Source organism: Bos taurus, chromosome 4, assembly GCF_002263795.3.
Source record: "Bos taurus isolate L1 Dominette 01449 registration number 42190680 breed Hereford chromosome 4, ARS-UCD2.0, whole genome shotgun sequence".
In the NCBI taxonomy this organism is placed as follows: Eukaryota; Metazoa; Chordata; class Mammalia; order Artiodactyla; family Bovidae; genus Bos; species Bos taurus.
The window spans coordinates 68,838,920-68,861,406 of NC_037331.1; the positions used below are offsets into that span (position 1 = coordinate 68,838,920).

At 52.0% G+C, this 22,487-nt stretch overlaps 2 protein-coding genes and 2 long non-coding RNA genes across 4 annotated transcripts; 3 read left to right on the plus strand and 1 right to left on the minus strand.

Annotated features, from left to right (window-relative positions):
- The first annotated feature begins 3,321 nt into the window (after positions 1-3,321).
- On the plus strand, positions 3,322-10,926 carry HOXA13 (homeobox A13). The gene is made up of 2 exons (XM_024991094.2): positions 3,322-4,502; positions 5,222-10,926. Exons 1-2 carry the CDS (start codon positions 3,581-3,583, stop codon positions 5,464-5,466), a joined length of 1,167 nt encoding a protein of 388 aa, XP_024846862.1. The 5' UTR covers positions 3,322-3,580; the 3' UTR covers positions 5,467-10,926.
- A 305-nt stretch (positions 10,927-11,231) lies between these two features.
- On the plus strand, positions 11,232-16,498 carry LOC112446395 (uncharacterized). Its single transcript, XR_003034371.2, has 2 exons — positions 11,232-11,782; positions 16,270-16,498. It is a non-coding gene; the product is annotated as an uncharacterized lncRNA (long non-coding RNA).
- On the minus strand, positions 14,446-15,708 carry LOC104972110 (uncharacterized). The gene is made up of 2 exons (XR_009494242.1): positions 15,515-15,708; positions 14,446-15,162 (listed from the first exon to the last, which is right to left on the minus strand). It is a non-coding gene; the product is annotated as an uncharacterized lncRNA (long non-coding RNA).
- Positions 16,499-18,307: 1,809 nt separating the features above from the next.
- Positions 18,308-22,120, plus strand: HOXA11 (homeobox A11). The gene is made up of 2 exons (XM_010804332.4): positions 18,308-19,229; positions 20,646-22,120. Exons 1-2 carry the CDS (start codon positions 18,512-18,514, stop codon positions 20,876-20,878), a joined length of 951 nt encoding a protein of 316 aa, XP_010802634.1. The 5' UTR covers positions 18,308-18,511; the 3' UTR covers positions 20,879-22,120.
- Positions 22,121-22,487: the final 367 nt, after the last annotated feature.

A 22,487-nucleotide genomic window follows, 5' to 3' on the forward strand; every position in this document is an offset into this window, starting at 1 on the left:
GCTGAGGGCCCCTCTAAAGGAAAGCAGGGAACACGGGGCAAAACCCACCTCCACTCTGCCACCCTCTTGCTCAATGGGCCATGAATCTGCTGTTTACAGAACCCAATGGGTGCCATGGCTTCCCAGCCTAGCCTACAAAGGGTCTGAAGATAAAAACTGTCATTGCCATGATTCAAGTTGAGGCATCTCCCCGCAATCCCACAGGAATTTCTGAGCCTGGTAGATGCCCCCCCCCCCAAAAAAAAGCAGAGGGACAGTTCAGAGGGTCTGGCCCAAGAGCTGGGCAGGCAAGGGAGTCTTGACCTTGCCATTGGAAAGAGTCTGTGCTTGCTTCCCAGAAGGCTCTCCAGTTCTTCACTGCCCTCCGACCTTTCCTTTTCCAGCAAGCTGGTTTAGTGGCTGCCTGGAGGACTAAGAGGCTAAGAAACAATACTGGGAACTTATAATGCATCTCTTAGGTCCCTCAGCAATGGACAAGAAGAGGGAGAGAAAGAGGTTTTCTTCAAAGTAAGAAGAAATTCTGGAAAACCAAAATTATTCACAGAGTTAATCCAAATTCTGTAAACCATCTCCACTAGATATAACTCAATATCTAACGGGACCTGCAGACTTTTAAAAACAGTGAAGGCATGCCAGGACATCACTAAGTTGTCTGGTAGAAAAATCACTTCATGTAGATTGAGATCTAAGACAAGAAGGAAACAGGCAGGCTGCCTCCCTGTAAGTAATCACATCTCAAGAGTTTTCAAAAGTTGATACAGATATTTAGAAAAAAAAAATATCCCCATAACCTGATCACTAAAGATCCACCTCAAAGCGCAATAAATAATTCAGGCCTGCCTGAAGCCCTTCCTTAGCGGGGTCACCAAGCTTGGGTAGCAAAACCTAATTCGAGATGCAACCCAAAGTCTTCCCCTCGGTGCCGTCCCTCCCAGACAAACCTGCTTGGGGCTCCTCAGCAGACAAAATGAAATCTTATCTCACCATTTTTGGTGAGGAGGGACCCAGTTGGCTTTGGCAGTCTGTGGAGCTGGGGCCCTTCCTCTGCATTCAGGGCTTGGTCTCCGGCGAATTGGGGAGAATGAGGGAAGAATGTGGAGCTGGCCTTGGCCGCGGTGTGCACCGGCAGGCAGCTGCGCCATGCCATGACCAGAGGTGAGCTGGCACAGGCGCCAGCTGGTGGGGGCTCTCGGAGCAGTGTTTTCGTTTTTCCGGGTCTGGCTAGAAAACAGAAGAGGCACGAAGCTCGGGCCAAGAGCAGGGCGGAGGCAGAGAAGAAGAGTCTGTAAACACTGCCCCCAAAACTCCGAGAAGGCAGTAAAACAAAAACAAAAACAAACCTGGGTAACCAAACGGAACCAGAAACAGGAGGAATTCTAAAGGAAAAAGGAATCAGGAGTGAGGGGAGGTGGGCGGTATTCCTTGAGAAGCGTACGGAGTCTCCAGGCTTGCAGGGCAGTTCTCACCATGGCTAGACTGCAACTTTCAACTTGACCTTGGCCTCCAGCCGTGTCTGACCTGTATGTAAAACAGCCCTCAAGTCCTTGGGAACTGGGGCCTCAAACCCTACCCTGTCTCTTTGTCATCATGAGTTTTACAATGCCACTTGGAGGAAGGAAGGGGGGTGAACGGGCCGGAAAGTAACACAAAAATCAAGTCCCTACAGGGGCTGGTTCTTTAGGCTGCAAATGGCCAAGTCAGGGAAGAGGTAAACTGGGGGCAAATCAATATTTACCCGGAGCTACTAAAAAGGCAGGAGGGAAAGGGCACACTGGCTATGTGTATGGTAGGGAGTGGGGGTCATAGAAGGTTTTATTGGGCAACACTTACATTGGTCCGGACAAACCGGGGATCAGGGTGGATAAAAGCCGGAGCTCAGCCTCCTTGGTTCGGACACTTCAGGAAGACCAGAAACTTTAGAGAGCGCACTGGGGTGGGGATGTTCACAGTGCCTTGAGCTTAGGACTGAGTCTGCAAGCTGAAACAGGAGGCAGGTCCAAGCCTGGCTGCTCACCAGTCTGCCTGGGATGGGAGTCCAGCACTCTTCCCAACCCTCATGTCCCGATACAATGCACCCACTTTCACTTTGAACGCAAGTCCCCTTTCTGGGTATCTGAGCAACTCACAACATTCACAATCGGAGATGGAAGTATATGATCCCAAAGGCACAGGACCCCAGAATTTCTCACCGAAATGTGGCAGCCGCTTGGCTCTTCCAGCATCAACACCCCACTGTGCTCTCAGGAAAGGGCTGCATTTCCCAGGCACAGAGGGCAAAAGGCTTCTTCAGCTGGTTCATGTACAGAGGAGGGCCAGGCATCCTCTCTGCCGGCTGGAGTCTGTGCTCTTCCCCAGTACTACCTGGGGAAGCTGGGGAGGGAGATGTGAAATGGCCCCAAAGAGTCTCTTTCTCTTGTCCCAAAACAGAGTGTGATAGAGAATGCCCAGGTGCCTGGAGAATCAGCTCCGGCCCAGGCTCTGTGAAGCCTCATTAAACCCCAGGAGAGAGTCCCAACTCAGCACCCAGCTGGGGCCTGTTCCTCTTAAACTCCTTCCAAGACAGGCCAGCCTGGTTGGAGACAAGGGAGCACTGAAAAACGATGCTCAGAAATCGGTCTCTCCATCTCAAAGCTTCTGGAGGAAGAAGAGTTGCTACTGGGACAAAGTGAGGAACAAAGTCTGCATATAAACGTGTGAGTGTGGCACCAAAGTACACTTGGCTGTGTATGCGCTTATGTCCGTGTGTGATTGTGATGGGTCGTCCTGAGCCTATGGGCCTAAGGGCGAGTCTAGGAGATTGCCCACCAACACTGTGGACAGAGAAGGGGAGAAAGCTTCTACATGCAGTCCGAGCTTTCCAGTGTAATGTCCTGGGACTCATGAGCCAGGCGCATCCGCAAATGCCCCACCACGGCTCCCCGGAAAGAGCCAAATCGCGAAGCTGTCGAAGCCGACAGCCGAAAGCGCAACTGTTGGTGCAGGCGTCTCGCCGCAGAAAGGGGTGCGGATACCTGTAAAGAAAACGGCGCCAGAGGCCCCAGGAAACACCCAGCCTGGTCTACGGCGCGATACTTTACCGTCCCCAGATGCCCGCAGATTTACCTGACCTGTCCCCACCGCCTCAGGTCGTCACCCAACATCTCGCCCTGTCCCCTCCCCGCCGTACGCCGCTCCGAGCCCCATTGGGAGACGGGAAGGGAAAGCGAACTGCGAGGAGGTCGCCGTTGCCTCCCCTCCCCGCCCGCCATGTCCTTCGCCCCCACCCTACCGCACCCCCCGCCTCTCCCCTGGGTGAATGGTGCGCGGCCGCGCTGCGGGCGCTGGCGCTGAGGACGGCGCGGGCGGCGGTGGGGACGGCGAGTGTACAGGGCAGAGCCGGGCTTGGAGCCGCCCGCTTTGCATACGCCGTGGGCGGAGCGGGAGGAAGGGGGGGCCGGGCCAATGGGCGGCCGCCTGGCGCGACCCCGCGGGGCGCGATCCGCCCCCCTCGCTCGGGCCCCGGCCCCGCGCCGCGCGCTCTTCACTTCTTGGGGGCTTTTTAAAACAGCGCCACTGGGGTCTTCTCCATGCGGCTCATGCTATGACAGCCTCCGTGCTCCTCCACCCCCGCTGGATCGAGCCCACCGTCATGTTTCTCTACGACAACGGCGGCGGCCTGGTGGCCGACGAGCTCAACAAGAACATGGAAGGGGCGGCGGCGGCGGCGGCGGCGGCGGCAGCGGCGGCGGCTGCTGGGGCCGGGGGCGGGGGCTTCCCCCACCCGGCGGCTGCGGCCGCGGGGGGCAACTTCTCGGTGGCGGCGGCGGCCGCGGCGGCGGCGGCGGCCGCGGCCAACCAGTGCCGCAACCTGATGGCGCACCCGGCGCCCCTGGCGCCCGGCGCCGCGGCCGCCTACAGCAGCGCGCCCGGGGAGGCGCCCCCGTCGGCCGCCGCCGCCGCTGCCGCCGCCGCCGCCGCTGCAGCAGCTGCGGCGGCGGCGTCGTCCTCAGGAGGACCGGGCCCCGCGGGCCCAGCAGGCGCCGAGGCCGCCAAGCAGTGCAGTCCCTGCTCGGCGGCGGCGCAGAGCTCGTCGGGGCCCGCAGCGCTGCCCTACGGCTATTTCGGCAGCGGCTACTATCCTTGCGCGCGCATGGGCCCGCACCCCAACGCCATCAAGTCGTGCGCGCAGCCCGCCTCGGCCGCCGCCGCCGCTGCCTTCGCGGACAAGTACATGGACACCGCCGGCCCCGCGGCCGAGGAGTTCAGCTCCCGCGCTAAGGAGTTCGCCTTCTACCACCAGGGCTACGCACCCGGGCCTTACCACCACCACCAGCCCGTGCCTGGCTACCTGGATATGCCGGTGGTGCCGGGCCTCGGGGGCCCCGGCGAGTCGCGCCACGAGCCCCTGGGTCTTCCCATGGAAAGCTACCAGCCCTGGGCGCTGCCCAACGGCTGGAACGGCCAAATGTACTGCCCCAAAGAGCAGGCGCAGCCTCCCCACCTCTGGAAGTCCACTCTGCCCGGTAAATGGCGCCCCCTTCTCAGCCCCGGTCCTCCGGTTCCGCCCCAGCTTCTCCTCCGCTCGCTCCTGGGTCACCCTCGTGCCCCTCTGCTCTCTCCCTGGCCTGTCCTAGTGGTGCTGCACCCCTGGGAGCCCGACCCTGGCAGGCTGGCTCTACCCTCACTGCCCTGGAGTTGGGCTGGTCCTGGCTCTCCCTGGGTGAGGGATGGCTGGGAAGAAGCTCGTGCGGACCCTCGCTGGCTTCCTTCGCCCTCTGCGCTCCGCCCTCGCCAGCCCCTGACATGGACTTTAAGGATGGGAAATTGACCTGGAAATGGTTTATCAAATTGCCCGTATTCATTCTCTCAAAAATGTCTTCAGTGTAGAAGCATCAAGTGTTGGGGCTTTGGCGACATAGAAAGGAATCAGGAATGGAAGTGTTGTCCCCTGAGCCTGGAGGCTAAGATTTGAGCCGCTGGGCCAGGAGATCAAGCGAAGCCCCGCCGCTGTGCGGGCAGAGTGGCCCAGGCTGGGATAGTAATTGGATTTCGGCGATTTCATTTCAGTGCAGAACTTCCCATCCTCCCCACTGACCCTCCAGGTTTTGGCAGAAGGGCTGGATTGTACAGCGGTGGCAAAAGGCAGCCAGGCACTGCAAGGCGGTGGCTCAGAGAAAGCTGTCGCCTGTGTCCTGGCCTGGATCCGATCCCTCTTTAACTTGCCTTCTTCCCTATCTTCCAGACGTGGTCTCGCATCCTTCAGACGCCAGCTCCTACAGGCGGGGGAGAAAGAAGCGTGTCCCTTACACCAAAGTCCAATTAAAAGAACTCGAACGGGAATACGCTACAAACAAATTCATTACCAAGGACAAACGGAGGCGGATATCAGCCACGACGAATCTCTCGGAGCGACAGGTTACAATCTGGTTCCAGAACAGGAGGGTCAAAGAGAAAAAAGTTATCAACAAACTCAAGACCACTAGTTAATGGATTAAAAGTGGAGCTAAAGGGCAACTTGAAGAAATGCTTCAGAACTCGTTGCTTTGCTCAGATAATGGTTATAATGCTAATAATAATTGAAGAATGGGAAAGAGAAAGAGAGACACTGGCATTTTGCTTTTCTAAGGGGGATCTCTTTCTCCTGTGGAATCTACAACTCTTTTAAAACTTAAAGAAATGGTAAAGACTGCCAGTTCTCCCGCCAACTCCGACAGACCATTAAATGACAAACTCTAGAGTCAAACATCAGCCCCCCAAATACGCAATTTCAGATAAGTTTACCCTTTTACTGAAATCTTGTAAGTATTTATGTGACCGTTGTATTTTAGGACACTATGTTATGTGATAATGATCAATGATCGGAAAGTTGGTTACAAATGCAAGAGGCTGTTGTAAACATCTGCTTGTCTTCTGGGTCACCATTACCATCCCCTTTGCATGTTAAGTGACTGCTCAGGTAAATCTTAGTGAAATTCCTACCATTGTTGTATATTCTGCAAAACACGTCATGTATAGATTTAGAAAGGAAAGGAGAAGAAGGTACTGAAATAATGATCTTGGACTATTTACTATGAAGGGGCAAAGGGAGAGAAAGTTCTTCTGAGGATCGAGGATCGTTTGTCTTGGGAGTAAATACAACCATCGGAGTGAGCCTTTGAGGCCATAGGAGAACCCCGGGTTGGGAATGTCCTTCTGATAATAATTTTTAATTGCTTATGACAAGTTCTTTTTTGTGACATTTGGACAATATTTTCTGCCCCAATATAATCTACTTTTCAAAGGATTTGATACATTTAAAAATATTTAAAGCATCAGATAATTCACAGAATTCACTTTATGTCAGATCTTCTGAGAGGTCCCACCCTAACATGGTGGCCTTTGGTTTGAATACAATTAATGTTTCACGTAAATTGATATTTCCCAATATTTACAAACATTGGCTAGAGAAATAATTTTTTTTTTATTTTTAGAAAACTCAAAATGGAAATCCATTCCCCTAAAACATTTAGATGTTTACATTCTATATGTTTGATCTGTTAAGTATTTTTTCCTTGTTTGTTTGTGTTATGAGACTGCATTAGAAAGTTTAGGGGTTCATCTTCACAGCACATTTTTAATCAAGCAGTTATTTCAACCAGCACATTCATTTTGTTCATATTCACTATAAAATGCTATCTTGTAAATAAAGACATTCAGCACACTGTGAAAATGTATTTGTGCACCTGCTTTTCAAATATTTCTACTAAAAATAATAGTTTAAAAAAGCCTTAGACCTGTAGATAGTTGATATAGTGGTATTAATTATGTTAATAAAATAGACACTGTCATTAAAATCTGAAGGAAATAGTCATTATTTTCCTATGCTAAACATGCACTTCACAGAAAGAAAAGGAGCCGGTGGTTTGTCCTATACAAACCAAGGACCATTCTTTTCTATTATTATTCAGCTTTTTTTTTGCTACAAATTTTTTAAGCAAAGGGAGAAATCCCTCACAACTAAAATCCTAAAAATTTAGATAAGTGCTTTAAGAAGGTTAAAGTTTCAGGTATTCTGAAAAGAAGAGAAAAGAAAGGAGGAGGAGATAGTATAAATTCCCAGGCTCCCTGTGGAAAATGAAAACCAGTTGTTTAGTATCAGTGATGCCCAGGCTGTCGTATTTTAAAATCTGCTGTTGGGTCTGCATGTATCTGAAAGGGCAGGTTTTGATATTTGTTGAAATGACAGGACTAGGAAAGGCCTTAAACCTTGACCTTGATGAAAAAAGACAATTTGTGACCTTGACTTTTGACAGCTCATGAATTGGCCTCAGCTGGATTAGTAGATCAAGGGCGCCACCTCGCGTTGACAAGCTTCCTTGTAATTCTTCAGCTTCAAGGGAATCAAAAGGTCTTACCTCCTTGACTCCTTGTTTTAGAGATTTGGTACTCATTTCTTTGGCACCAGATGGAGCAAATTTGAATATATGTAAGTTATACATGTGCCTGTATATATGTGAATATATATCATATGTGTATACATGTATACATTTGCATATTACTGCTTGTGTGTGCTTGTATATATATTTGTAGAATCTGTACAGATAGAGTATCGCTAATTACTGATGACCCAAGATGGTGTAATTTAAGGTGATTTGAGTGTTGAGGTCCAAAATGTACCTTATATGATGAAGTTTTGCTCCTTTTCTTTAATGGCCGAGTTTGATTTGTATTCATAGCAGCTTCCCCTGCATCAGATTTCTGCAGATCTGCTTTAAAGCTGTACATTTTTGTTACAGTCTAAGAGGTGTTCTTAAATAACCTTTCTTTCTTGGCCCTCACCCTCCAAGGTGGTCTACCATCCTAACTAGAGCTGTAAGGGATCTATACGGTAAATAAAAAGTTTTAGATGCCTTGCTAACTCTAGAGCTCTAGAGTTACATTTCAGAAATTCAAAGAAACTCACCTCTTAAGAGGTCAGTATGGAGAGCTTAAAGATCTCATATCTATAAAATGACCATAATATGGATGCAGAAGGAGAGTTATCCTGGATAGCTCCGCGTCGAGTGCTGTGCCTGGGTGGTGTGCAATCTTATACTGATGTTTTCTAAGCTGCCATTTGATTTATGGAAGAAATATATACATTTAATATTAACAACCACCATCAAAACTATACTGACAATAACAATCATATTTACTACTTATTGACCCCTAATGACACATTGGATGCTGTATGTAGACTCATAACTAATACATATGTATGTTTCTATATTTAATATACACATAAGGTGATGTTTTTGTCAAAAACATGCTATGCTGCGCATATATGCATTGAAATGTTGGTGGAACCAAGATCTTTAGGATGCAAAATTTTGAGATGAGGTGAATTTTATCTTTATGTTAAGACAAAAGTAATTGTGAACTGAGTAATCTTATTCATCATTTTATGGAAAATAATATCAGTTGATAACAAAGTTGGCTGACGCCGACAGAAACCTCTCCAACCTGAAGACTTAGAACTCCTTTATAGATGGAGAATTATAGAAAGAATCTCTAAAGCTGTCTAAAAACAGCATGGTCTTGAAACGTACACATGGAATGGTCTTGTGAAGTGCAATCTAGTTTTGCTGCCCTGAGGATTTTCACTCCACTTGTGGAAACAAATGAAAATGGTGCTTCAAATCAACCTCCCCACATCTTGTTCTACAGCACTCCGTTTCTAAACGAGCTGCCACCAAGCCAAAGTAACAACTTTCTCCCAAAATGTTTAAAGTAGTGGAAAATCCCCTCAAAGCTGGATCAAACTGTGTGTTTACGAACAGCTCCAAAGGGGACTCTTCTGTTGATGGGGGATATTTTTCTTTAGATGTAAGAAATATTCTGAGCCTCAGGCCTAGGAAGAAGGCCAACAGCAGCTCTGCAGCAGGAATACCACCCTTTTCACAAGCCATCGCCACTGCAGGAACTCTGGGTAAAGTAGTTTTTTTTTTTTTCTCCCTTCAGTTTTTGAAATTAATGACAGAAGATATTTCAGAGGTTGTTTTTCTCTTTCTCTCTTTTCTGAAACAGTTATTGATAATGTTGATTTTACCTTTTACTTAAAATTATCATGGATCTACCAGATAACCTGAAGTAAGCATGGAGTGTGATGGTTCCCTAATACCCAAATAGCAATTAATCTAAACCTTTAGAAAATAGACATCCAGGAGGATGCCAGCCACCATATAGGAATAATAATGCCAGACACTGGGATAGTGTTGTTGAATCCCTGATTCAAGTATATTTCTTTTCCCCAAAAGGGATACCCTTTCAGAGTAAGAAATTATAATATGGAAACAGCTACACACCATTTCCATCTATCAAATTAACAATGATTTTTAATCCTGTAATGGACTGTCATGTTACCATTTTTTAAAATTGTAAATATGGGACTTAAAAAAAACTACTCTTTCCATCTGCTCTTAATACTGTCAAATTTATTAAGGTATTTTAAGTGGATGATTGTAAAGTGCCACTTTGCTTTTCACTACTATTTATGCCTGATACAGAGCTTAAGCCATCTATTTAAACTGGTTTTCTTTTTTTAACAGAAAACTAAAATTTTCAAGAAAGGGTGAGAATTATTCTTTTTAAAAATTCAACCTATTTGAGATATTTTCTTGAAACTTCGCGAGGCAGCGAAATTCAGCTGAGGATGATAACATATGTGTGCGGGTAGCTAATGACAGATTTCACCGTATAATATATGTGCGGATTACATCCTGCTGAGTGTGTTTGGAGGGTTTGGTGAGGGTGCGGGTTCTCGCTCCCGTCTGCGAATTCCCGAGTTTCTTTTGTAGCGGAGACGGAGCCTGCCCGGGACTGCTAAGCCCCAGACCGGGTGGGTTCAGAGGCGCCCTTCCGGATTTGCGAACTTCTATGGAGGAGACGCTAGGGGCTCGCTGATTTATGCGCATTCTTTTAAAGTTGATCGAATGCGTGTCAGCAGCCCAAGACCTGGAGAATCAGAGAAATGTGCAGCAAGTTGCTCACATCCCATTTTTCATAAGCAGAGATGTAGCGTTATCCAAGAGGCCTGGGGAGATTTATGCTTCGGTTTAGGACACGCACAAAATAATTAAGTTTTCATCCGCCAGGCCGCCGTGTAAATAACAGCCGGCTTCATTCTTTATGAAAATACCCACTTACTGATCGGCTGCTTCAATCCTAGCGCATCTACCTAGCGCCCGACCAATGTCTGAAAGGTGTTTGCTATTTTTAATTTGATTTTCAAGGGAAGGGGAAAAAAAAAAAGGCTGGCACAGAAAAACTCCGTGGAAGCAGCCAAGGCCTCGCCACAGTTGATTTCATTTCTGCCTGGCTCCGTCGCGCCGCCGAAGAGCTGGATCTACCGGGAAGCGGTCATCACGGCGAGGCCTTGGGGATGTGCGAACCTTGGCGAGCAGTCGCGCAGTGGCGCGGGGGCCGCCCCCTACCCCTCAGGGACCGAGGACGCGCGGGAGAGGCGCCGCAGCGGACCCGGGAAGCCACCCGATGCCGCGCCCCTCGTGGGCCGAGAAGGCTCAGAATTCTCCGCGCGTCGCTAGGAACACTCTCCTCAAAATGGAGGCGCAAAGCTTTAGAGAGCCTGCCTCTCCCAGACGGCCAGTGGCCGGAGGGGGCGTGCATCGGGACGCTAGCCGAGGTCAAGGCCCAGGCCCCCCAGTCCCGCGCGGCGCCCCGCAGCTGCAGGCTGACGTCACCGCCGCCCGCGCGGGCCTTCGCGGGTCTCGCTGGGCGTTATTTGATGCGGACAAACCGAGTCCAACGAAAGTCTTGGTGCGGGTCCCTCTTCTCCGCTCCCGCCCCTAACTCCCCACGAGAATAATCGGGTATTTAATCTCTCCCGGTCTTAATTCTTGGCAGCGTGGAAGGTGGTTTGCAACGGGAAATAAAACTTGACAGGAGCATTTGCTCTAAAAGGGGTTCTGAGACGGGCTTAAAAGAAACCGTGTTTTTCTCCACCAAATACTTCCGCTTTCTGAGCCCCGGCCTGATGGGTGGGGTGGGATCCGAGGGAACCCAGAGCCGGCCGGGCAGGTTGCGGACCCAGGCGGCCTAATTCGGGTCTCCCGCCCCGGGGCCGGAAAGCAGGCTCGGCCTCACTGCGCCGGGTGCCTCGGCCGCGCTGGACTCGGCTGTAGGTCCGGGGCCGCCCGCAGTCCGAGGCCAGGACGGGGCGCATGGGAGGTTGGCACGGGCAGGGGTCCGACTGGCATGCAGAGTAGTACCCTGGCTCTGGCTGAGGGCGGCTGGGGCTAAGGGAGAGAAGAGGGCGCTGGGGTGGGAGGCGGTGGAGGGGGTTGGACTTAGACCGCTCGACTTAAGCTCCGAGCCTTTTGGCTCACGGGAGATAGGGACAAGAGCTCGCGAAGGCGATGGAGAGACCACTGCTGGGGGCTTTGTTCTGGCTGCGGATCTGAGGACAATGCACAAAATGGAGGGGGAAACCGGGTTGAGGGGCATGCGTGGGTGTCTGGGCTGCTATTGGGTGGGAGAGGTTGGAAACCTCAGAACCCCCCTCCTGTCAGCTTAGAGAGCGCTCTCCTCTCGCGCCATCGCCGTCTCCACGGCCAGGGCCGGTCGCCGCGAGAAGGCACAGGACACGCAACCGGCCGGCTGCAAGCGGGTTCTGATAACCGGAGATCGCGGACTGGAGGTAGCACTTTCCTGGTGATCAACTCCTTCGCCTCCAGCCATATTGAAGCGGAGTTCGCACAGCCAGAGGTGGCCCAGGCTCTGTTCCCGTCGAGTCCCGAAGAACTGAGCCCGCGGAGGCCTAGCCGGGGTGAGAGGCAAAACCTGCAAGCTCAGTAGAGTGGATGCGGCTGGATCTGAGTTCTGACCTCTGCGAGAGACAGGGAACCTGGCAGGGGCCACCAGGCCCGGTGGGCGGAGAATAGGATGGGGTAGCAAGGAGCCTGCTGGGAGCCTCTCCTGAGGCCCCTGAGGCCAGATCTGCCCCCTCAGTACATGGCAGGCCTTTGGTGAGAACTTGCATGTGCTTCTTCTCCTGCCTAAAATATGGGCCACGAAGTGAGGTGCACTCTGCCAAAGGTAAAACTCTCTGACTCCCAGCCCGACCCCCCACAATCCCTTCACTGTGCTGAGGAGGGTGGGGGTCCCTTCCCTCTGTCCATTGCCTGCTTGCAGCAGGTCATGACTTCAGGCCTAGTGGTCAGTCACTTAAATCTGGTCCTCCTCTGAGCTTATTGCTCCAGATGAATCAAAGAGGCCTTGTAAATGACTGATTTTGTCTTTTTTTCACAGCATATAGAAAAGCAGGGCTTTATCCCTAGGGCTGCATGTGTGGAGCAGGGTCTTCAGGGGACAGTAGGCAGAAGGATTGTCTGTGAATAGGTACCATCACAGAACTGAGTATTAGGGCCCTTGGGGGAGACTCCTAGGGCAGAGTTTGAGGAGGCAGGGGCTAGCTCTTCTCCAGCCTGGAATATGAGCCATGGATTCAGGCTGAGTAGAACCAGAGGAGCCTGGGGGAACTTCCCTCAGTGGTAGCTGAAGCTTGGGGTATAGGAGCTTCCTGTGAGCCACAGCGATCAAGACTAAGACACGCTCCCACCCCCACCCCAGGACCAGAGCTGGCCTTTGGGTTGGGCTGCCCTCTGCCTTTTGTCCTCTTTATTACAGATACACTTGGCTGGGGAAACCCCGTTTGGGGCGAAGTTGCAGGGAGAATGGAAGGCCGACACTGAGAACCAGGGCTTTGCCCTTCAGCCCCCACCCCCTCATCTGTTCCCACTCAGTAGGGGAAAAAAATCTTTAATGAGTGCACAACAATAAAAATAAAAATAGTTCTTCTCAAAGGAAGTAACCCTCTTTCTCCCATCACTTTGGGACACACTAAACTAAATAGTAACCAGATTGCTTGGTTGTCTGAGACCCTCTGCTAAACCTGATGCCTCAGTAGCCACGGGAAGGATGTGGACTTCTTCAGATGTTTAAGGACCTTGGAGATTTAAACTGTGAGTCAGAAAAGAGTCAACTGTAAGTTCAAGTTCAAGGCATTACCTGTTCCTGTGCTTTAGGGAAGGGACGAAGAGCTTGGGGGAGGGGGGAACAGGTGCCTCTCCCAGCCAAGGAGATAAATTAACCCCCGCATCCATAGTGATAGAAGGAGGTCTCTTGATATTTTATTGAAGCCTCAGTGTCTCCTCTAGAGGGTGTCTTGAAATGTGATAAGTTGGCCATGATCTGCCAATAGACCATTTCTGAAGAACAAATTCTAGGAGATCTCCTGGGTTTTACCAAGGAAGACAGATGTGCCTCCAGGGTATTTCCCACTTGGACACAGAAAGCCCTCAAATGGGGACCTGGCCTCCAACCCTGTGAAGGGCTTGATAGCCATTTTCATCCTGGGTCCTCCAGCTGGCTCTTGCACCTGTGTGCAGTGTGCAAGGGTTGCCACAGTCATTGCTATGGTTTTCTAGAAACAGGTGTGACATTTGGGAACAGAGGACAGTAGGGGCTCAGGTCAGAACTAAAAAAAAAAAAAAAAGGTACCTTATGTGATCCACAAACAACCAGAGATCTTTGGGAGTGAATTTTGGTCTGTCAGGTGGGCCTTGCCCCCTCCCAGGCCAGCTGCCATCCAAGATTGCCAGGCCTAGAAAATCAGGAGCTGAGTTCCAAGAAGAGAAGAAGGGACTGTTGATGAGAGAGGAAGGGAGAGAAAAAGAGCCTGGTAGGGCCTTGGAATAGAATGTTCAGAAGAAGGAGGTGAGAGGTCCAATTCAGACCGCTGGTGGAGGCCTGAACTGGGAGAAGAGTCAGGAACCTAACCAGCTTCCAGAGAACCTGTGTTTTCTGAACCGAGTGCCCTCCAGTGGCACCTCAGCTCTGGCTCAGCATAGGGGAAGTATCAGAAGAGGCTAGAGGCCACAGAAAGGGAGACTTGGCTGGAAAGGGGCAGGGCAGGTGACTGGCAAGCAGGAGCCGCAGAGAGATAGAAACAGACGATGGTTAGAGAGGAAATGGAGTGAGCGGGCAGTCTGCTGTTGGCATTCATTTTAAGGGTTATGCACTGAGCAGTCTGAGGGGCTGCCAGTGCAGGTGCTGAGACTTTGCATTCTCAGATTCAGGGACAATGAGCCACTGCCAGAGTCCAAATCAGCCCCAAAGAGAGAAGGCAACGTAGGAGCATGATCAGTTAGGGATGAGAGGCCCAGAGTCTGGAGGCACTCCCTGCCCCCCAGTTCTATCCTCCCTTGGAGTGAACAGTTAGGCTGCCTATCAAGTGATGGTCCTTTCTGCTCATCTCCCTTGAATGACTATGCTGGAAATGATTCTCTGCCCACCCCCCCAACACACATGCACACACAGGATAACTCCGGTGAAAAGGCTCACTTTGCCCTGGTGCGCACTGACCATGCCAAGGCTACCCAGCTGCTTCCCAGGCCCCTTGGCTGCAAGAAGAAGGGGAGGCGGCAGTGCTAGATGCACCTGGACACACTTTATTCCCATATCCCGCCTGGGAAGAGGCGTGGAGTGGAGTGCAGAGCTCAAGAATCCCCAGCAAGGCACGCACTCAGCCCGCCTGCCGAGGAAGGTCTGGGAGGCGTTGCAGAATCCCCCAATCCCTGACTTTTAGGGCCAAATCAAATGAAGTTTGGAAAGACTTGGTCTGCTCTGCTGAGCAAAGTGCCTCGTTAGCTGTTTCCGCCTGACGAGGCTGGCTCGGGCGCCAGCCTTCTCCTGTCCGGTGGCCATCTCCAAATGCTGCACTGGGAGTGACGGGCCGGCCCTGCTAGGGCTGCCTAGACCTTGAAGTTTGGAAAAACAAGAAGAGATTGAAATGACTCCCTCCCTTCTCCGCAGACACACACGCACCGTCAGGCTGCCGCCACTTCCTGCCTTTGTTTTTCTTCCTCCAAAACATTTTCGGCCTCTCACATTAGCTGCCGTGGGGCTCCGGGTTGACGATAAAAGGAAATACACGCTGAAGAGTGTCCTGCACTGTGGAGCTTCTGAGAAAGAACAGCTCGTGGGAAATCAGTCTCCAGGGCCAATGTCACAGCCGTGCCCATCTTGGACTCCTCAAAAAAAAAAAAAAAAAAAAAAAAACAACTCGCACTTGGCCTTCCAGGGCGGACTTATACCCCATCGGGTGTTCTCTCGAGCCGGGTGGGCTCAACTTGGCTGTTGGGCCTCCTGCAAAGTGGAAGAGTCAATTAGGCTCAGAGCAAAGTTAAAACCAAGGACCCAAAGCTCTGCCTCCCCAAGGTTTGGTCTGATCCTCAGAGCTGCGCCCACCTCCGAACACCTCCCCCCAAAAAAACATTCACAGCATGAGTATATTCCAGGCCAGAGGGGCAGAAGCAGGCAAAGCTGGGAACCGTGGACAGCATTGGGGTTCTGAGCACCCTCTCCTGTCCCTGCTGCAGAACTAAAAAGCATTCACCGCTCCAGGCAGTTTCCCTTCTTCTGGCATCAAAAGCTTTAATTCTCAACTATCTTCACAGCAGCGCCCCCACTTGCCCCCTTCCAGGCTGCAAGACCCTACCTGCACCCCGTTTCAGTTCTGCCAGCGGCTCCCAGAGCACCTTCCCTACCCCCTGCCTGTCCTCGGGAATTCGCCATTGTCTCCTGCAGACACCCATGGGATCCAGACTGACCAGCACCCTCTCAGCTCGGCTCTCAAGAAAGTGGGAGGCACTGGTTCTGTGGAAGAGAAAGTCCCTATACCGACTTTTCTGCGATGACCCCCCCCCCCCGCCCTCCCTGGCATCAAGGGGAAAACTGATCTAATTGGGAGAGGGGCTTGCAGCCAGGGTTGATAGCCTGGCGTCCCCCGCTGGCGGGCCACCGCAGCCGGTCTGCTCAGGCACAAGCTGAAGTTGACTGCCAACACTGCTATAAAACCCCAGGTCTGTCTAGAACTGTTTTCGGTTCTCCTAGACGCCCCCGGGCTCAATTATAGTCTTAAAAGCCCTAATACAAGTGCAAGAATTTGTTTGCCTTCACCCAGGGGCGGGGCAAGCCCCGCAGTGGTGGCGCCTTTGTTATGGCAAAGTCACTGAAACCCCTCAAGCATTCCTTTTGTTCGAGGGTCGGGGTGGCGGGGACTGGGTGGGCTGCTGGGAGAGAGTTGGAAAGAGCCAAAATCAGCCTGGGAATGACTTAAACACTGCTGTTTGAAAACCTCTCCTTCTCCCTTTTATATTCAGTCTTCAAGAAAGAAATGCTGTAGAGAAATAAATATTTTGCCTTGTTGGTCACCGATGGAAATAGAAGTTTTTTTTTTTTTTTTTGCTGCAGGGCAATCCTGCAACTGTGATTCCCGGCTTTAGGAGGTCTCAAGCTACCCTTCCCAAACAACCTTCTTTCCCACCAGAGCTTCTCACTCACACCGATACTGCCCTCTGCACAAGCCACTGTGGACAAATATGTCAAGCTGAAGATGCACAAATAATTTTAAGTTCAGCTCTCAGGGATTCAAGGGGCATGGAAGTTCTTGCAGCAAATCCTGAATAAAGAGTTCATTAAACCAATGTGTCCCAGTAGTTTGATTTGTGATACGCAACCCCTGTAAAGGAGAGGGGTAGGAGCCACATAAACATGAATGCTAATAAATTAGTTTACTCCACTACAGAGTAATTACCTGATATTATTGATATTTACAGCGGGTATTCAAATGCAATGGTGGCCATCATTTGGAGAAAATACATAATGAGAAATTTCTTTTCCAGTGCAATACATGATTAGATTTGTTATTGAGTCAGTTACAGTCAGCTCAGCAATAAATAAATAAATCGATGTTGACACTTAAATACCAAAGATCTTAGAATTTATACTCTAAATCTCCCCAAGATATATAAATACCTTCAGCTATTTCCTGGATGCGGAAAGGGAAAAGGTTATCCTTTTTCATTTTTCAACTTTCCTTCAGCGGCATCCAGTTCTTTCCAAGAAGATAGATGTGGGGAGGCCTCAGAGCTGGGCCCCTCCCAGCTCTTGGCCCTGCCTGGCTGCTCTATGCCCTCCTCTTCTGCTTCTCCCGAATATTGTTCATTCAGTCCTGAAGGATGGCAAGCAGTTTTCACCATCTCAAGTTTCTGTCTTTCCTCTTCCCAAGAAACCTAGACTCATCCTAGCCGCCATGACCTCTGTATCTTTAGTTCAGACCTAGCCTTTTCAAAGCGTTCTTTTCATCCAAGGTGCTGGGAGTTTCGGAAGGACATCTCTTTTCTTTGGCATTGTGTCCCTTCCGTGGGATGAGTTGCAGGAAAGGCCTCGGTCCTTTTGAGTTTCTGCCCTGCACATCCCTGGCCCTCAAGCTTTGCAGAGGAAAGGAGGCGCGTTACCTCTTTCTCAGCCACGGCTCCCGGGCCCTCGCCCCCTGCTCATTGCCCCCAACTCTCCCTGCACCTCTGGAGCTCAGATGTGGGCTCCGGAAAGGTGCAGCATACCCAGGAGTAGTCTCCTCGGATGTCAGCGCCTGTGAAGCCGCCCAAGGCTCGCCTCAACCGCATGGTTTCCCGAGTCCTCAGCTCCGGAAGACCCGGAGGGCGGATCAGTGCGCAGCGGCGCAGCCCCCGCGTCTCTGGCTCTGTTGAGTCCCTCCGAACCCCGGCAGACAGCGAGAAGGAGCGGGTTTCTTCAAGGGCAGGGCGTGGGGGTGAGGAGGCCGGCAGGGAGAATGAAAGGGAGGTGGATCCCGGGTGAGACGAAGGCCCTTCCGGGACCTGCGGATCCCTGACAAACCGCGGGGGAAGCCGCCCTGGTTGTTGGCGGTTTAGGGACGGAAGGCACTAAAGCGCTTCGGAAGTGACCATGAATGCGAGCGTGTAATCAAGTCACCGTGCAAATCGGGCAAGCCACGAGGCAGTCACATCCACGGCTGCGAACCCTGGCCCCGAAGGGGGTCCAGCCAGGATCGGAGGCAGAGGTGGTTTCCAGAGCAAGCCTGTGGGAGGGGGACAGCGCAGAAGGAGGTGCGAACGCGAGCCTCCTGGCGGATAGATTCCAAGACCACGCACGGGCCACGCAGCGACGAGCTCCCACCCGGCCACCCCCAGCCTGTGGCATCCCTCACCCAGGGAGAGGTGGGTGGCAGTTGAGCTCTCTCACCGCCCTCGGCGCACTCAAGGGCCAGCACCGTGCAGCTGAGCTCAAGCAATTGGCACGGGGTAGCACCCAGCCTCGCCGCGCGCCGGGAGGCCCCCCAGCCAACATGAGTTACACCGGCGATTACGTGCTTTCGGTGAGAACACCGAGTGACGATCTGTTGCTTCCCCTGAGGTGGCTACAAAGAAAGGAAGCCGGGGAGGGAGGGGGGGAAAAAAGGAAAGGGGAAAAAAAAAAAAAAGACCGGACTCGCTCGCAGCTTGTCAATTTCAACATCGGGTCACATGACCAGCACCTCCCTGCTAAGGATGGGGATAGATTTCCACGTCAGCTTACGTCTCCAAATTTCTACTTCACGGATCCGCTTCAAAGAGGCAGCTGCAGTGGAGAATCATGTTAAGCTCGGCTACTGCGGAGAGCCCAAGGTAGCCCAATGATGGATTTTGATGAGCGTGGTCCCTGCTCCTCTAACATGTATTTGCCAAGTTGTACTTACTACGTCTCGGGTCCAGATTTCTCCAGCCTCCCTTCTTTTCTACCCCAGACCCCGTCTTCGCGCCCAATGACATACTCCTACTCTTCCAACCTGCCCCAGGTCCAACCCGTGCGCGAAGTGACCTTCAGAGAATACGCCATTGAGCCCGCCACTAAATGGCACCCCCGCGGCAATCTGGCCCACTGCTACTCCGCGGAGGAGCTCGTGCACAGAGACTGCCTGCAGGCGCCCAGCGCGGCCGGCGTGCCTGGCGACGTTCTGGCCAAGAGCTCGGCCAACGTCTACCACCACCCCACCCCCGCCGTCTCGTCCAATTTCTATAGCACCGTGGGCAGGAACGGCGTCCTGCCGCAGGCTTTCGACCAGTTTTTCGAGACGGCCTACGGCACCCCGGAAAACCTCGCCTCCTCCGACTACCCCGGGGACAAGAGCGCCGAGAAGGGGCCCCCGGCGGCCGCGGCGACCTCCGCGGCGGCGGCGGCGGCGGCGGCAGCGGCCACGGGCACGCCGGCAACTTCAAGTTCGGACAGCGGCGCCGGCGGCTGCCGGGAGGCGGCGGCGGCGGCGGAGGAAAAGGAGCGGCGGCGGCGCCCCGAGAGCAGCAGCAGCCCCGAGTCGTCTTCCGGCCACACTGAGGACAAGGCCGGCGGCTCCAGTACGTATAAAAGGCAGCGCGCCCTGCGCTTTATGAAAGGGGAGTTGGAAATCTAGCGCAGCACCGCTGTTAAATTTTTATATGCTGTTTTATAAGCATATAAGGTTTATGAAGGGCCTTTAGGTTTCCCCCCAACAAAACTTTGTTATAAAAGGCGGGATCACGTGGCGAGTGCTGAAATTGGCCGTGAAATACCCACCGGCCAAGGCATGCCTACAAAAAAAAACCCAAAAAAACAAAAAACCTCCCTTTTCCCCTTTTTTTCCCTTCTCGGCTCCCAAGCCCAGCAGCTCGACCCCGCTCGGGGCCAGCTTGGGGCTGGGGAGCCGGAGGTGGGCGCCTGTAAATTCTCCCTGCAAGGGTTCGGGAGCCTTTGATAGCGAGGTAATCCGGAGATTTTTATAAAAGCCATGTGTTGCGCCGGGACTCCAGTCCCGGCCGGGATTCAAAGGCATTGCTGTTTAACGATGGCTCTAGGAGCGTGTTTAACAGATAAAATAGCCCGCTTAGCTCGAGCAATATATTAAAAGAAACAAATTAACCCAAAGTTGGCCTTTTTGTCCAAAGGAAGCCATTTTCCTTGGGCGCAGTGGCAATTACGTGTGCTGCCTTCTGTCCGACTGCATGTTACAATTGTTATTCAATCTGTCAAAAGCGGGTTTTTTCTTTACTTCTGGTGGCGTTTTATTGAAAGGGGTGCAAATCGAGCCTGCCCGCAGCTCTGGGAAACCCCTCTGTCCTCCAGCCTATCGGGGACAGCACCCCAGCCCTGCCAGAGCACCAGGATGGCTGGGTGGCCTTGGTCCTTAGGGAAGGCCCGGGGTAGGGGGCTTCCGCCACCCGCTCCCCACCCCGCGGAAGCCAGGGGGCTGGCCGGGGAGGCAGGAGCTGATGACCAGGACTTAGGCTGACAAAGACCCGGCAGCTGCCCCCAGATGTTAACGAGGGCCGAGTCCCGCCGAAGCCGGTAAAGTCTGGGGCTGGGGCCGCCTTTACTGCCTCGGGACTCGGCCGCCCAGGTGCTGGAAGGTGAAATGGTCGCGGGCGGCTGTTTGTTTAGTCTGGCCGGGCTGGAGGCAGCCAGCAACCCCCACTCGCTGCTTTGAAAGCGGTTTCCGCGGCACTAACTCGCCTGTTGCAGTGAGGAACCCTCCTTTCTGCTCCGGAGCAGAGTAAGCAGCTTCCCTGGGGGCCTATCTAGGGAGCTGGCTTTTATCCGGAGCTGAGCCTCCTCCCGCAGCCTCTCCCCCAGCCGGCAGTAAGAGCCTGAAGGCAGGGACCTAGTCGGGGGACCTTGCTTGGGCTTGAGGCAGGGCTTCCATTCCCTGAGGCCAGCCCTTTCCCTTCACTTGGGGCTCTGGGATGGATTGCAACCGTCACACCTGGCTCACTCCCTGCCTCTTTCGGCCTTCACAGGTGGCCAACGAACCCGAAAGAAGCGCTGCCCCTACACCAAGTACCAGATCCGGGAGCTAGAGCGCGAGTTCTTCTTCAGTGTGTACATCAACAAAGAGAAACGCCTGCAACTATCCCGCATGCTCAACCTCACCGACCGTCAGGTCAAAATCTGGTTTCAGAACAGAAGAATGAAGGAAAAAAAAATTAACAGAGACCGTTTACAGTACTACTCGGCCAATCCGCTTCTCTAAAGGCTCCAGCCAGCAGGACCTGGGTGGGGGGCTTCATACACAGGAGATTATATGCAGATTTTGCCCTTGACAAGGTCAAGGCACATGGTGACTTTTCAAGAAAGGAGATGTGCAAGAGAGGAAAGGCAATACATGGAGACAGCCTGGAAGGAGGCTGCCCGGTGGTGGTTAAGATTTCTAATGATTCAGAGAGTTGTGCATCAACGAGAATGAATGGTTTAGGGCCTCTGGTGGTTCACCTTTGAAGACTGCTAGAGCTATGGGCTGGGTGTGGTCTCCATCAGGGACTGGGCCCCCTTCCTGGCCCCCCAGGGAAAATGATCCCAACCCAGGACCCTCCACATGAAGCCTGGTCACCTCTAGGACCCCTGTGTCAAGATCGCCATACCCAATTCAGTTTGGGAAAAGGAGCAGAAGGAAAGGGGAGGATTCCTAGATGTCTGGATCGGGGCTGCTTTCCAAAGCTAATGTGAAAAATGACTGGATTAAGAGGTCGATGCAAGGTGGGAGAGAGCTGTTGATCCTTGAGGGGAAAACTAATCTACCATCCCAGGTGGCATCACTGGCTCTCCACTCTTCCTAGCCACTCACCGAACTGTCCTAGTCCCGAGCTTCTAGCAGTCGACTGCCTTCTGCAACCCACCTAGTTTTTCCTACCGACGAGGGTCTTCGTCTGGCCTGCCACTTTGGGCCTAAAGCCTGGTGGCAGAGCAGACCATTCCCTGAGGTGGAAGACATCAAAAAGCCCAGAGGCTGCACCCAGGCCGCTGGCCCCCGGATCCCTGCAGGAAATGCCTGTGGAGTGCGGCAATTTGGCAAAGTCTATGCCACACTTAATTCAAGCTTGGATTTGCTCAGTGAAGCGGTGGGCCTGGCCAGCAGTCCCCAGCTATGAGGGGCTTGAGTCCCCCAAACACCCAGTTTCCACGCCGCACTCTGCCCTTCGCCACCCCAGAACTGAGCTTGGAAGCTTTCGGTGACCTTCCAAGAGCTCAAGAGTGATTTGGAATTATTTTAAAAGATAAATATTATATTATATATATATATTTCCCTGCAAGAACCAAAGTGAATTTTAAAAGATGCAATGTAGAGGGGGGAAAAAGATGATGAAGAGAATATTTAAAGGCTCTATCTGTTTACAGTGTTCCACGGTTAAACTCACTCACTGCTAAAAATATTTGAATGTACGCTTCATACAGGGATGGTGTTCAAAAGACTTGTAAATAAAGGAACCATAACCTATTTTGTTTGATTTTTTTTTTTTTTTTTTTTTGCCATTAGTTGATTGCCTTTGGGGTATTGGAGGGGATGGGACAGGTGTTGGGAATGGTCTTTTTAATTTTTTTGCAATATTTGAAAAGCATTAGGGAGATACTCTGAGGTAGTTCAGCCAGTCAGGGTCTGGGGACCTCAGCTGAGAAAGGTAGACACCCTCCCATTAAATCTCCTCTGCCTCCCCGTGTGAAGAAGTGTCTGGTGGCTCTGCGTGTAAAGGGAGTAATGAATGCCCTGTCCTCCGTTTTAGCCCACCGCGTAAGTTGCAGCATGTATATAGGCAACAGGGCACAAGGAAAATAAAGACTGTGGAAACTTGAGTATTGGGTCCTGG